We start from the raw sequence: 16,253 nt of genomic DNA on the forward strand, positions 1-16,253 counted from the left end.
ATTTTACATGCGGCAAGAGCCAGCATGCAGCTCACGTCATCTGAGTCTTATATCACTTTCCTAAAAAAACACATTTCAATCACAGTGAAAGCAGCCACTGGAGGCATGAACGGTCCTTTCAACAAATCTCAAGCGTGTGTGTGTAAACTAGAAAGTCAAGGAAACAAATTACTAATTCAACATTTTGTAAAACTGGTTAAAGTGAATGTAAGGAAGACCAGGAAGAGCACTGTTTCCTTCATAGGTGTAATCAGATGCAAAGGAAGTATGTCATTGGGCCACACTGAACGGCCTAAACTCACAGAAAACAGCATGTTCTTCTTGTCCTGGTTCACAGCACGTGGATCGGGCACCGGGTCTGTGTGTTTGATCACAGACACAGACTCCCCTGCAGGAAGAAGAAGAAGCAAAAAAAAAAAAACATAGTAATTGAATAGGAAGCATTGGGAGAGTTCTACACTGCAGAGCATGTAGTGGTGGTTCTGTTGGTTGGTTGACACTTTTGCGCAGAGATATGCGTAGAAAAGGTTTCGCAGCCGACTGAGCCGGCCTGACAATTATCAAACGCTGCCCTGCCGCTGCCTTTCAAACCCCTCATCTGATGCGTGATTAGACTGTGTGGGTCTGTGTGTGTAATCAACTGTGCTGGGCCTGCACACTTCTGATAGAGTAAGCCAGGGAGCGTTTGACAGGCGGTATGGCCATGAATGGGGAGAGGAAGAGAGGAGAAAAATAGCTCAAACACTAAAATATCCCATGGAATTTGCTACCAATTAAGGCAGCGGAGCAAGACAAGAGATTTAAGGACTTGATTCACATAAACCTCTCCTCTCATACATTATCCGTCCTTCAATATTCTCCCCTTCTAATCTTTTCCATCTACCTCATTGTCTAATTATCCGTCCGCACGTTCATCCATTTCGGTTTCATCCGCGTCGCGCTCGCTTCTTGTTGGTCGGGTATTGACTGAGCAGCCATGGCTACTGAATGTAATGAGGGCATGTGCGTCAAAAGGAGGCGGAAATTGCTTTTTCTCGTTGTAATATGTATGGGCTGATCAAAAGAGGTGAGCTGGTTGACGAGGCAGGCATAGAAATGACGCAACAAAAGAGAAGAATGAAGTGCCTAGAAGTATGGAAGCTGTGCGTTTAAAGGAGGGTTTGATGTAAATATACGATTAAATGTCACGGTTAGGGCAGCAAGAGCTCACACAGATGAAAAAAAATAAAGACTTAAAAAAAATGGCTTTACCTGTAAGAATGGACTGGTCTACTCTCAGTGTGGTTGACTTGATAGAAGACAGCCTGATGTCTGCAGGCACTTTATCACCAACTGTGGAGGGAAACAACAGCACATATAAGCTACTTAAGTACCTCTTAACAATTTAAATACATCTGGAAAGACTACAGGTGGATGGACACTTTGAACAACACAAGATACAACAGAAGGCGATTTGATGCGATACAGTCCCAGATGTAAAAAGGCACCAGGGTCTTTTATCACGGAAAGACAAAAGCAATAAACAAACGCATCGCAAACCGCACGCAGACACTAAACCCTTGGAAATTAATTCGACTGCCATGTTATCCCAGTTCATGCTCATGGGAGAAATAAAATAATCAAACTCAAGTTATTTGTTAGAGAGGCTCGGGGAGAGTCATGCATTCGAAAATTATTAATGTTCCACTCATCTGCACAGGACGTAAATAGATTGCTGCTCATTCTTTCCACTAACAGAAGACTTTAGCGTTCCCCAGTAAAGCAAATGCAAAATGTAAACACGCACTGAATTTCAAACGAGTGTTTTCTCCAGTAAGCACCATTAAAGCCACTGACATTTATTAGCTTTTCTAAAGAGAATAGCAAACAGTTGGAATTCTTTGTATGCTTTCATGTGCAGTTGTGTCTGACCTGCACAGATAAAAGCACTAACATATGAATGTTTCAGCGCCGTGGTTTGATTGAAGGACAGAGTTTTATGAATGCAGATTCTTAAGTGCTTTTTTTTCCTTTGTGGAAATACAAGCATGCTATATGTTCCCCTTTTGACAGGTCGAATCCATGTACTTCAGATTCCAACAATCATGATCCCTCCATCAAACTTAACTGTCGTGTTAAGCCTGTATGTTCGTTACGGGTCCCCATAGCACCCAAAAATGATGGCTGATATTTTAATCCCAAAGAGGTAAGCACGATGGAAAACGCTACCGTTGCACCAAAGGAACATTTACTTTCATCGTACAGTGAGACATCGCACAGCTTGAAAGGATAGAAGTAAAAGCAGTGACCCAGAGGCTCTTAAGAGATCTCTCTGTGGACCGTGGTGACAGACATGTAAACCAACCCCTGGGCCTCTGCAGTGCCCTTCTGAGTGGAGAGGAAGAGGAAAGGGGAAGGAGGAGAGGAGAGAATGGAAGAAGGATTAGATGAGTCTTTGCAAAACACACGTCCAAAAATGGGAAAACTATTTTGATCAGTTGAAAACATGCGGCTTGATTTGGGGGAGGGGGGATGATAGCGAAAAACTTCTGTTTTAAGCAAGGAGAACCCGCTCCACGTCACACGAGCCGAAATAGAAACGATGTGACGTGTGCTCGCGTAAAGACAGTTCATTCATTACGACTGTTCTTATAAATCTGTGACAGGGTTTGCTACTCATACACAGAACAAAGTGGCGAAATTCTGGTTAAGAACTATGCAACCAATAAAATAAGCAAATAACAGCATCGGTTCACTTTCTGCTGACGTTGAGCAATTCATTTAGAAATGTTATTACTGCAACATGTGGTAATGCTGAGGTCATGCTGAGGGAAAATGCTCGCGGCCTATAGCAGCTGCAGCACTACCAAATTTGGTCCTCCAGTTGATCACAGGCTCTCCACTTCATCATCACCTGCCTGCCTTTAAATTAGATCCGCCGTAACAGACAGGAGATAGCACACGAGATGAACAAGCGTAGCATGAGGGACGGCGCAGAGGAGCCGAGGAGCTGCAGTCACTGGAAATATTAAAGGCTCAAAGCCCTGTGGGAAGGTTCCCACAGAAAATCATTAATTAGAAAAGCTCCTACCTCGGAGTAATAGCGAAACACCCAGCTATTTTCCACCCGTTGGTGTATACTGGGAATAAGGTCAAAGCAAGTAGACTAACCCACTTTAACAGGCAATGAGAGCAATAAGCAAAGCATGCAATGGTCAGTATTAATTAGAAAGATAAGCATAAGTTACAATTATCTCTGCTTCTGAAATTGCTGTTACTGTATATTAAAATTCATTCTATTTTGCACACAATGAATGCAATTATTTTGCAATTATCTACAGTACTTTGCTGCAGCGATCCAAAATTTGCAGCTATTTCAGCCGAGGGTGACACGTCTTTCTCTCCCTTTCATCTTACAGAACACGCTCTTTTTAGCTCTCATTTTTATGGGAAAGAGTGGACAGCCTCTGGGACAGGGGCCTTTGCTTCTCCCTTGTGAACAAAGGATTTTATCTGTGTTATCTGTTCCCCTGAGAAAGGGACAAATGTCAGGCTGCATACGCTTAACTGATAACACTCCATCAGTCGCTTTAAAACACTATTCAGGGCCTGGATCCTGACTTTTACCCCCCCTGATCCTGACTAAGATGTGAAACCCTACCCCATGCAGCTGAAATATAAGCGTTGACTCGTGCGATAAAGCTCAGGAACTGTGGACTACAGCCGACAATCACTTCAACAATATCTGAAATCAACAAAAGAAACAAAACAGCGCATACTGAGCTTTATATTTAGATTTGAGTTATAGTGCACGTTACCCTGCACCCAACTATTCATCCTGGGGGGTCCAGTGAAACTTTAGAGGCCTTGAGGGGTTGTATATTTTCTCTTGCAGTTACTGAGGTTCTCTGATGTGTTCGCACGTAGGCTCGCAGCCTTCTGGGGCTTTTCATGAGTCCCTACGGCTCTCCTGGGACTCGTCTAATTCTCTCATGAATAGGAAAAAAAAAAATCACAACACAAAACCTGAACATACACAAACACACATGACATTGTGCAGTGCATATCATGTTCACCGTGTAGAAATAATGAAGTACATCCTTGAACGTGTGAGAGGCAGAGGAATGAAGCAAGGAAGTGCAGACAAATTGAAGAGAGAAGCAGCAAAGGACAGGCAGAGACGAATGGCTTGGGTGATGACAATAGACAGACTATCCTACACTCTTAAACACAAGGGAGGAAATCTGGCCATGTGGCCATCTGGAGCACAAATTATTTATCGAATTGAATCTGTATCCTTTCTACATGTTACATCCTGCCTTGCTGTCTCCTCCCCAGCGGAGGACAACATTAACTCAGACTGCGGGTTAAACTATGAGCCAGAAAGAACAGAGGTGATCAGTGTCACATCTCACATCCAAAAAAGTAATTGCAAGGTGAAACAAAAGCAAGCTGGAAGAGAAAAAGAATTGGCACTGTTGCCTCAGAGCGCTGCCTGGCAGTAAATAACACCAGTAGACTCGCTCGGGGTTGTTAATGAAACCCTGCAATAGTCAAGAGACCAAACAGAGTGTGTGAATAGCTCAACGAAGGAACAGTGAGTCATTGTGACGTGGGCGATACGCAACTCAAGACATAACTGGAGATAACCAGCAAAACTGGCAACTTCACACCTTGACACCTTGTCCGTAATGTGATTTATTACGGTCCTGGTGCGGTCAATTAAGCAAAGGATACGTTTCTAACATTTAACTTTTGGAAAAATTTCCATGAAATGAATGTTAAAAAGACAATCACAATAGGAGACATCATGTTACTGTCACACTAAGTAAATAAACTGATGACCTACTCTCGTGTTGCAACTCCATTTGTGTGTGCCTTTAACCCAGGCTGCCAGCTGGCGATACAAGTGACACACGGGCCATTATCACTACCTGTAGAGGGTAATGAGTTTGTGTTTTATCACTGCTATAGCTGCTTCATAGGATCATGTGTCTCGCTTTAGCTAGTCAGAGCCATCTATCCAAAAGCGATGTGTGGTCAAAAAAGGTTTGGAAATGCAAGGATTTGTGCTGCACACACATGATCCTTGAAATAGCATTTTTATGTGGGGTTGTTTACTTTCTAAATGCTGAAAATGTCTATATATAGGCTTTCATGACATTGTGGCAGGCAGCCATCTCACTCCGAGCTGCATGCATCTGTGACTGTAAATGGGAAATCAGTCCACAGCAAAACAGTCATCAGCTCCCTGTGCTCAACACAAAACCTTCATCAGCAGTAATGTGAGGTGTTGCTGTAACTCAAACCTAATAAATTAATGAAACCTGACATTTTGATTCAGACTGCCACCGCATCTAAAAATGTCCTCAGTGAGCGGTGACTGTGCCACATAGATATGAACTAGATCATTTAAGCTAGCAGCTCAGATCTACACCACAGATGCAAAAGTAAGCAGGTGCGTCACATAAACCTAACTGTGGTCAGTGATACTTTTACTCGTACTGCAAAGCAAGCTGCTCAAAACAACCCAAAAACTCAACTGTGACAAGTAAGCAAACACAGCAGGAAAGACACATCCCTGAGGTAATCTCGCTAATGGAACGTGTCCTCTTATCCTTGATGTCCTCTAGGTAGTTGAGACAGTAGGTTTACTCTTACGCAAGTCAGAAAGAAGTGTATTCATGACTGGGAGAGCAGGAGTGGGCATAACCCTCACTGTGTATACAAAGAAAGGCCTGGAAAAAGCATGTTCTCAACACAAAGCGGGTCGCAGAACCATAGCAATCTGCACACTCAGCAAACAAAGTGTAACTGACCACTTAGCAACAATTGCTCTGACAAAGATTCGGAGATTGTGACGGCAGAAGAGTACAAGGAGGACATAAACCATACGCCTGGTTTGACAAGACACTTTACAGCCTGGCACAACACTCATACATCACTTTTCCTGCATTTCACGCACGCTGGTGGACCACTTGGTTCCCCAACGCTGCTAACAGAAACACACGGACACATACCTCTTCAGCTAAGCAAACATCACTATCGTAGTTCTCGCAAATAATTTCACAGATCCGTATTATGCAACCGAAATCTGTAAATCAACTCCTTCCTCGTAACTTATGTGATCTCGGAGACCCATCTATCAGACTCGGGACCATATTTATGGTCAGCTTGCCACTGCAGACAGTAAATCTCGCGGCTGTAACTGCGTACATAAAGCACGCCGAGCAACTTGCTTGAATTAGCTTATGTTCCTCTAAAATATTAGATAGCAGGTTGAATGATTCATGCGACTCTGAAAATAGCACAATGATTGAAGCCGCACAAACGGTGGACTCAACACGGATCACATCATAAGGCGACGTCTGAATTGCTACCAAGAACGTCAAGTGCAGCGCTGCATGGTGACATTTGCTGTCAGAGAGGAATAAGATGTGGAGGCCACCGAGACAGCGAGAAAATCTGAAGCATGAAAAATCAACAGAAACAAGACAGTAGGGTCGAGTGCTGCTCTTCATAACGAGGTTTAATTGATTTTGATTCCATTTCTTTGGCAACCCTGGTTCGGATTAAAGACGGCAAAAATGGAGCTGTCAAACAAGATAAGGTGTTTTGTGATTATTTTGGTTAAAGAAATAAACTTTTTTTTTCATGCAGAATTTAGTAATGTTAGAACACGCTGCAATAAGGTCTATGTCACACTTTTATTTTCACTGTACAGTGTTTTGTTATGTTTACAGGTAGTGTTTGGAACTTGCGAGTGACTGAAGCACAGCAGGGGCCAACCATTTCCAGAAATCAACAAACAGAAATTGGCCGTAACATTGCAGCTCTTGTTTTAGAATAGCTTTAATCTGTCATTCGTTGTCATTTGTCGGAGGCTGTGAAGATTCAATTTCAGGATTTATTTCAGAAAACCGAAATCCCCTTAGCTGTGCAGCAGCTTCTGTAGAAGTCACGATGCCATGTCAGGCAATTATGTAAGTGCCGATTATGACTTTGTCTCCACTGATGCCTCGTGCAATTATTTACCAATAAATGTCTATTATTATAATACAAGACGACCTTATTCGTCATTAGCAAATCAATCCTGTAGATGCATTTGTAAACAATGAGTTCATATGAGAATTAACAAGACCATTTCAGCTTGCTCAAGTTAGACTGAAATAGCCTGAGTTAATACAGCATTTACTTTGACAGGCAGTACAACACTATGGGTTCTGCAGCTCTTTCTTTTACCGTCTGACAAGATTATAGACCGTAAAGTAATCATTTCTGTGACCCTCCTAAACCAAGCTGTGCTTTTGGATAAAGTAAATTGGTTTTCTTTTTATGGGAAACTACATAATTAACAGAAACAGGGAAAAAAAGGGAAAAGAAAAGCAAAGAAAGATAGAAACAAAGATAAAAGATAAAATTAAGTCTCAGTAAGAAAACACTGGGAAATGAGGAGCAGTGACGCAAAACCTATAAACATATGTGGCCCAACCAAGTTGAGGTTAGCCAAGAAATGTTCAGGAACAGACTGGACCTCTGCTCTTCTATTGCGTAACCGCTTTACTTACTTGGTACTACCATTATTCTGAAATTGTCAAGGGAGAAGAACAGGATGCGGGATCAGCTGTGTGTTTAAAACTATATAAAGAGTGCTTTATAACGCTGTTGATGATGTTTACAGAGCAGTATATCTCTTCTGCTCACTCATCTGCTTGTTGAATTACAGCCCTCAATTCAACATCTTTCAAGTTTTAGATAGAAACCAGTAACAAGACCAGTTATAAACCGATCAGGTGATCCATCCATAAATAGCTTAACAAAACAAGTACTGATGGAGACAAACCAAATGAACATTATGTTGTCGTTTGTTTGGGAAGCATGGCAGAGACTCACAAGGAGCCATGATACAACTTCAGGAATATTGTTTAATTGCTTTGGCTCCTCCAAACTCTGTGCATAGAAACGTCAAGAGTAAGTGACAAATAAAGTTTTCATCAACGTGAGTACACTTCAAATATGATTTCTCTATTTTATGTTGGTGGTTTCCAACCTTATGTTTTGTCATGATAACCTTCAAGCAACTCAGATTACCTGGAGTATTAGAAAGCATCATGTCTGAGTGTCTGCTCGGTTTTGGTGATCTTACCTGCCACCTCCACAATGTCTCCAGGCACAATGTCTCTGGCCTTGATTCTCTGGACACTCTTCCTATCTTGGCGGTAGACTTTTCCCATCTCTGGCTCGTACTCTTTAAGCGCTTCGATGGCATTTTCTGCATTTCGTTCCTTCACAGAAGAAATAGGGGGAAAAAAAGAAGTTTAAAACAAACAAAAAAAGAAGCAAATTTTACACAAACATCAGACAATTCACGGGATCGAAATGAAAAGGAAGATATTTTATTTTAGTCAGTCTACTGCTGTTCAAAATGGACAGAGCGGAGCGTGGAGTGCTATCTTTATATAAGCAAAGCGACATATAAAAAATAAAGTGCCCATGACCAGTGAACTAGGATAGGCAGTGGAGTAGAATTATGTAAACACTGTGGTGTGTTGTAAAAGGCAGAAAAAGGGTTTGGATTCTTTAAACAGAAGTGAAACAGTACACTTTAGATTGACTGTAAAATGGGACAAATTTATGTAAAAGCACTCTAATTTTAAGGCTACAATGACATTCTTACTTCAGTTTCGCCAGCATTCTTTCTTGCCTGCTCAGTTTCTTTCTAATCCTTTTTCACTTTGACTTTTCTGTTATTTGACTTTTCCTTGTCTGGCTGATTGGTCACAGGCTGGATAGTTTTAGTGGCAGCTCCCAGCTTAGCTGGAAGGCAGGCAGTCCTCAAGTAGACATGGCAAGACAGGGCACACAATCCCAGGAAACTATGGTCTTTGTGAGGGTGACCGACAGGGACGGAGTTCTTAAAATGGCTGCCAGAGGAAAGGTGAGGGTTTACATACTTACAAGGTGCTAAAAAGGGCCTACAAATCTACAGTTGGTTTGAATTAAGCGGAAGGCTGGCCTAACTTGACAACAGGTACGACCATATCAACACAAAAAAAACCGGCAGCTACAGCCGCCTCCCTCTCAGCTTCATTCATAGTGGCTTTGTTTGCATAAACAAAGGCAAACAGCACAACTCCCCATTTACACAAGCCCCAGCAGGACCTTCAAGGAGCATTTACTTTTCAAGACAATCTAGCAGAGAGGTTTGCATGTAGCAGCCACACGGAGAAAGTAGATGCGGGCTTTTGTCAAGATTACACCGCACACTTGTCAGGATGGGTAGATGAAAAATGGAGTGCTAAAGCTGTGCTTTAAACTAAGGAGCAGAGTCGTGCGCTGATTAACAGAGGCTGTAGATCTGATTGCCAATCAGTACAAGTCTGCTTCATCCATGACACAAGTTTCCTCTTTCAAGCAGAGTCCTACAAGCTGTGCATCTTTCACGTTGCCGACAATCATTTGATGACTATTATGACACTTAAGGAACAGATGCACATTTTCCCTCTAGGATATCATGCTTTAAAAAAATAAAAATAAATAAATCTTCAGCTGTGTCTTCAGCTTCTTTGCTCCAGCTGTTGAGATATTATAATTTACTAAGTCTGCTAAGCTGAACAATAGGTAGGACACATGCTGGCAGGAAAATTCTTCTGCTTCTCATCTATTCAGCGTTGAACAGCCGCCGCCTGACATCAGTCCTATTTAGGCAATCTGGTGAAAACCTCCTGAGCAAAGTTACTTCTTAAACAAACCTCAGCTAATTATCCACTGTTTGGTAGCTATTTTAAAAAGGACCCATTGTTTTCAGTTTCAAGGTAACTATTTTAGTACACAAGACAAGTTCTAATCACCCATACGAAGGGGAGATTTGCAGCTGTAATGACCGTTTACCTGCCAGACTCCTACGATGGCATTTGCTATGAGAATAAGTAGGATAACAAATGGCTCCACGAAGGCTGTAACCGTTTCTTCTCCCTCTTCAAACCAGGCCAGCACCTGCACGTGAAACAGACAGACAAAGAAAAGTTAACAGCATTCAAATATACTGCAAATAACAATTGATCTTTGACATACTGTAGCATTGGATAACATGAGCTAAAGAACAACCTGAAATAAATACTCCTGTATGCTCAAAGCAAGGAGTGTTTACAAAGGGCTCAATTTCCAAAAGTTATTGGTTGGGGGTCATATCATTTTGGTTTTGTTGGCTAAACAATGTGAGAGGTATGGTAAAGCGCTGACTATTTCTAGTCACTGTAAACAAAATGTTTACAGGCCTGACTTTGCCAAATTTCCATGGAACCTGACCTTCTCGCGCCTGAATGAGAACACGCAGGACTTTGAAATTCACAATATATAACAGAATATTAATCAGTGTTGCTTGCCTCCTTACGTCATCCACATCAATGGAACAAAGAGGAGGTAGAAAGGTCAAAGCTATTTTCAGCTGATTGTGTATTTAGTGGTTTTAGACATCAGCACCCCGAGTGGAGTTTGTCTCAGGCCAGAACAACATTAAGGAGAAACTCATAACCTCAGTTATTATTTTTTTAAAACCAGCAAATGCACCCTATCTGCCAAACACAGTTCAATGTGAGTCAAACTATAGTAATAATTTGCTATTTATTCTTCACTTCACAGAATGCAGTATAGTGTCACAGTTTGACATTTTTTGAAAAGACACTGAAAACTAATTTCTGTGTGCAGGTATTTTTCAAATATAAATTAGCTACAAGGCCTCTCAAACTAATTTTCTAGACAATAACATCATGCTAATTTTGGAATTTCCTTTCAGACGCTCTTCCCATGCGCCATTCTTTCAGGTAAAGTTAAAGCAGAACCCCACCTCAGTTCATACACGCTTGATTTAATGACTTTAACTACCACCAATCACGTAATAATTCATGATAAATATCAAGCCAGCTTCTGTCTGTACCGCAAACTGGGCCAAGTGTGTTAGGAAGAGAGTAGTAACTACTTTCTCCTCTTTTAGAATCTGTGCCAGCAGTGAAGTGTGTCAAATGAGATGGCAACTGCCTCCCTCTTCTCCAACCCTAACCTATTTAGGCATTGCCAATCAAACATAACATTCAATTTATCGTCTATAAAATAAAGTCGCTTATGTTGCACCAATCTACTCCTGAGAGCGTGATCGTGAAGTCGAACAAAGGTTAGCGTGTAATTTTGTAGTCAAACGTCGTCACATTTAGCCGCGCTGGAATAAATGTAAATGTGTTTGCATGTGCCGCGTGGCTGAAGGCATACTGTACATTAGAGCTGATGATTTATGATCCTTGTAAGCATAGCTGGCTGTTATCACAATGCCTTGGTGACTTATGATAGCCTGAGCCAATGATTCAACAGCCAATCCGAGAGTAGAAAGAGGGCCAAAGGACGGTGAATTGTGTTGTACATACACTGTGCTGGGAATTGCCACTCGCCGGCGACAAGAACACAAGCGTCGTACGTCATGTCTGTTCATTAAAGGATCTGTCAGGTTGTGTTTATGGTGACAACATGAGTACTGGACAAGTAATGCCGAGACTCGTAATAAGGTCTCGTAAAGTCATCGCTGTCTTGCAGTGGCATGTTAACGTCTGGAAATCCAATCATCAGAGAGGCATGCTGACATATCAGGTGTCTGTTGCCTGGCATGCTGCTCATTCCAACAACATAGCACATAATCATCAGACATGATAAAGTGGCATTAACATCGCTTTCCACATTAGCCCCATGACATTATTTCTTTTTAACTACATAATTTGTCTACTGATGAGTCAATACAATCGCTATGAAACAACACACTCTAAGAGGCTTCGCTGACTTGTGATTTACTTGAAGAGCAAATCCGTGTTTGTATTAATATCTTAAAACAAAATCAGAAAAAAAAACGTTCATCTGGGCTGTGTCACCAGACAGATTCTGGGCGCCTTGCTTTTCCATTCTGAACAGCATTCTTGCTAAGCTGTCATCTGCACAGAATCAATCAGAAAATGATTACATACAATGTGTAGGCTGGCAGAGCTGCACTGAGAAAATGAAAAACCTACTGAACTTATCCGTGGAACGAAAAAAAAAAAACATGGCGGTGAAGATGAGCATAGACAATGTTCAACTGGCAGAAAGCCAAGTTTTACTGTTTTATTTCGTCTTCCTCACTGAAGGAAATGAGGCACTTGTACTCAAAATCCAAATGTGAACTACCTTCTCACTACTCTGACACCAAAATACTATGTAAACTCACTCTATATGTAGTTAAATATTGAACCCAGCAGCTTACAGGAGCGTCACAACCTGTTCACAGACTTTAACTTCTACTAATCATGATAATAGGTCAAAGGAAATAAATGTGCACGTCGGACATGAACCGCTGCATACATTTTGCTAAGTCAGCTCTGTGAGGTTTCATGTTGGCTTAGCACTAAACAAACCCCCTCTGCAGCTCCCAAAACACGTGTGTGATACTTACAAAGGATATGCAGGCGGCAAGTAAAAGGATCCTCACAAGCAAATCTTCAAACTGTTCGACAACCAGCTCCCAGAGGGATTTACCTACAAAACAAGAGTGTCATTCAAATAATTAATGACTGCCTTTAGTGGTAAAAAGCAGGAATGAGAAACTGCAAATCTATATCCACAGGTGACTTCTTGTATGTACACACAGTGGTCCACTCACCCTCCTCGGCTGGCAGCTCTGCACATCATCCCATTCAGGCCGCAGACAAAAAAGAGAAGGTGGACAAGCAGTTATTAAGGTACATGTCAGCACTTGGTGTACAATTATAGCATGCTGCTGTCGCAAGAGTGAAACACATTTAAACAGAAACACGGCACGGCGGAGGATGGTGTGTTGGGAGCTGAATCAGTCACATAGCAGCGATGCTTCCCACTATTTCAACATACGGATCGTGACGTCAGCCAGCTTCCTTTCTGTTGGCTCGTCGGCCGTTACAAGCCGGGGGAGCTACGGGCCATGCATGCTGCTGTTTTCGGACACACAGACGTGAACTGGCTCCTTACCGTTTGGTCCATATCGCTCCCGTTGCTTCTTCACTTCCTCTAAACTCAGACCCGTGCTCTCATTCACGTTAAAAAAGCTGTAAACTTCTTCCACCGTCTTTGTGTGTGCGTTGTCCATGGTTAACGGCCACTTGAGGACACCGCTCGGTTCGCTGGTCCCAACCTCAACCTGTCACGGTGCTCTCACCGCTCCTCCTCTGGTGTCAACGCGTGACTCAAAGCAAAAATGCCGGGGGAAAAATTAAAGCAGAAGCCCGCGGTGCTGTCTGGTAACCGGCTGGGATGCGATAACACGGGGCAGCGCGGCGCGCAGGTGTGCGGCGAGAGTGGACGTGTTAGCGGCTAAGTGGGGGAGCTAACAGGCTAAAGCTAGCTAACTGTTCCTTTGCTCCTTTCGGCTCCGCTTGAATTCGCCGGCTGTGCTCCGCTAGCTTTCTCGTGAGACCTCGGGCGAAAAACTCATATCAACGCCGCGGTCTCAAGTGGGTGTCGTTGACGTCGTCCCCTTCTTTTAAAACGGCGAATCCCGGAGTAATCTGTCCAAATAGATGATTTAAACATGTGGTTAAGTTGCAGCTCGGCTCCCTTCTCTGCCTATGTGTTGCGGAATCACCAGCGTCCTCATCGGCACCAATCGCGTTTCTTCGTCGAATGCGGTGTTCAGTGTCCGCATGTGGAACCAGCTCATTGGCTGCAGACACAGGAAGTCCTTCTCTCGCTCACTCTCTCTCTCGCTCTCTCTCTCCACGACGGCTGTTTGTATGTGTGTTGCCATTAGCCACATTAGCTTCATATCCAATCCACATGACACTCACGTTTCATAGTTTCTACACGAAATACTGTTATGTGTGTGATCTTGCTCCAAGGGCGTCATTGGTTTTCAGAAAGTATGATTATATAACATGACATTGTATTGATTAAAATTGTTTTTTTTTTTAAATTATATATATTAAGGAAAGCAAGTGTGACACCATCATGGAAATATTTCTGTTTTATTCCTTCCCATGAAACATAAGTTAATAAAGCGTATTAATTATTTACCTTTATTTAACCAGGAAGTCCCATTGAGATTAAAAAATCTCCATTAGCAGCCATACAAAGTCAAAATAACGAAGAGTAAAACAATAAAACAGATCGACAGCTATTCAAGGACAGCGGCCTCTCAGGAAAAACAGTGACGTTCCTCTTTTGCTGTATTCTTGATGATGCTCTTAAACTCATTAATGGATGCGAAGGTTTCCATTTAAGAGTCTTTTGAAGGTTATTCGATGGCCATGGCGCATGATTGGAGAACGCTGGTTTACCAAAATGTATTAAAATCCAGGGGACATTAGAAAATTTAGAAAATTATATGAGAAACTGTTTGGTTGTCATGTATTTTATGAAACATATAGATTACAGCTGTGGCTTATGTGTAGTTACCAGTCAAGTAAAGCATGTATTCCTCGACTGAATTTGTCTTAAGAGTTTTTTTATTTATTTTTTTGCTTTGGAATCATGTCAACAAACCAAAACTGCTCAATTCCAAGACCCATATTATATTTTTTATAATGAATTTAAATGTTATAACATATTTGTAGAGCACATAAATGGTCCCCAACAGCTGTCTTCTGACATTTTAGATATTTCTGGTTGTCTGTTGATATTAAATGTACAACTGGGAAAGCTGTACTGAACTGAACAGGCAAAAGTAATCCAACCCTCTAATGTAAGATTGCAGTGCAGCTCCTCTGTAAATAGTGTATATTGTTAAAGAGTAGAAAAGGATTACCCATTGTAGATTCTGCAATCAAAATCTTTTTTATTTCAACCATGTGTTGCTTATATGCTCAGCAACAGGAATAATTTTAAATTATATGTCACCACAGTTCATCATAAATAATAAATGTCTTCCCCAGTTCTATTACAAACACACCGTTCATATAAGTCATCTTCTTATTACTAATGTTCTATTTTGAGCGTGAGTGGCAGAAAAATAAGCATTGCGTTTTAAATTTATGTTAATGAATTCGTATCATCCAAGAAATGCCTCCACTCCATTGCCTCGCGATGCTGCACACACCAGTTTTATTATCTTATATTCGTCAGCGTTACTGGAGTTGTCTCAGAAGAATCCCAGTTTCTGTCGGACCGATCGAGCGACTTTGCCAGAGTGATGCAACGCAGTCGATCTTATCTTTTGCTCTCTGACCTGTTAGCATGGTGTCAGAAAGAATGTATCTGTTGAAGCCGTCCTAAAATGTGTATTTTGAAATGATAGCATACAGTCAACTTGGGAAGTGACAGGTCTGACCTTTTCTCCAGAACAGATATCAACACCTATACAACAAAAGCAGTCAGAATTACTTGACCCCACGGAGCGAAAAGAAGCAGTTAAAATCAAAATCTCCACGAGGGTTGAGATAGCACCTGCGTGAAATGGTTTGCAGCTGACAGTGTCTGCTGTCTATCTGGAAGACAAGTTATTTTCAGACACTGAGATTAATGTGTGCTGCCACTGTGAGACTTCTCTTCGTTGAGAAGGAAAGACGAAATCTATGCTGCTGGGATTGCTTGATAAAAACAAGACAAAAAGCTTTACAGACCACATCAGCCTCACTGTTTGTGCAACATTATATTAACTACAGTTTAATTATAATTCATTGTGATCTTTGACTGGCAATGACAAGTACTTATGTCTTAAATTTTCTCGCTGCCTTATTGTATTTAATCACATTATTATTTGAACACAGAATAATATGATGACATTTTCCAAAAATGTGAAATCAACAAACATATCCACAAATGTTAGTCGAAAGACACAAAACTGCATATTTCATGTCTTGACACGGAGATCTATGTGTTTGAATGCACATAATAAAAGCTAAAATAGCTTTTAAATCTAAAGTAATGTTTTATTTTGCCTGTTATAATCAATAAAAAACTGCTGCATGATGAAAAATGTACTAAAATTACAGGACATAGAGTAGATAACTATATGGACTTTAACCAAAATGGAGTCATTGTTGGGTTGAAAGGGTGCATTTTAAAGTAAATCAATAGTTTAACCTCATCAGACACTTAACAGTCAACTCTTATCTCAAAGGCAGTGAGCTGGACAGATTTTAAACTTGAAAGATTGACAAAACATCTCTTTACAGTTGGCTGTAGCCTTCCAAATATAAAACTAAAAACTACGTGATCCTTTCAAGCCTGACTTCAGTTACCGCTCTGTTGACTGTTGCTTGATACAGTAAACACAAATTATGTTGTCT

General features: G+C 41.4%; 1 protein-coding gene across 3 annotated transcripts in view; it reads right to left on the reverse strand.

The window, feature by feature from the left end:
• The window catches only part of LOC103365013 (sarcoplasmic/endoplasmic reticulum calcium ATPase 2), a 40,058-nt gene that overhangs the window by 11,293 nt on the left and 12,512 nt on the right, over nt 1–16,253 (reverse strand). For 2 of the 3 annotated variants that reach the window (XM_008292339.1, XM_008292338.1), the window contains exons 1-7: nt 13,000–13,625; nt 12,656–12,673; nt 12,449–12,531; nt 9,871–9,975; nt 8,126–8,264; nt 1,252–1,332; nt 303–388 (exon numbers count right to left, since the gene is read on the reverse strand). In XM_008292339.1, coding sequence (XP_008290561.1) covers nt 303–388; nt 1,252–1,332; nt 8,126–8,264; nt 9,871–9,975; nt 12,449–12,531; nt 12,656–12,673; nt 13,000–13,117 — 630 coding nt within the window. In that variant the 5' untranslated portion in view covers nt 13,118–13,625. Of the gene's footprint in view, nt 1–302; nt 389–1,251; nt 1,333–8,125; nt 8,265–9,870; nt 9,976–12,448; nt 12,532–12,655; nt 12,674–12,999; nt 13,626–16,253 lie in introns of those variants that run through there. The other variant, XM_008292340.1, reaches the window with a different exon arrangement.

Source organism: Stegastes partitus, unplaced genomic scaffold, assembly GCF_000690725.1.
Source record: "Stegastes partitus isolate 25-593 unplaced genomic scaffold, Stegastes_partitus-1.0.2 Scaffold803, whole genome shotgun sequence".
In the NCBI taxonomy this organism is placed as follows: Eukaryota; Metazoa; Chordata; class Actinopteri; family Pomacentridae; genus Stegastes; species Stegastes partitus.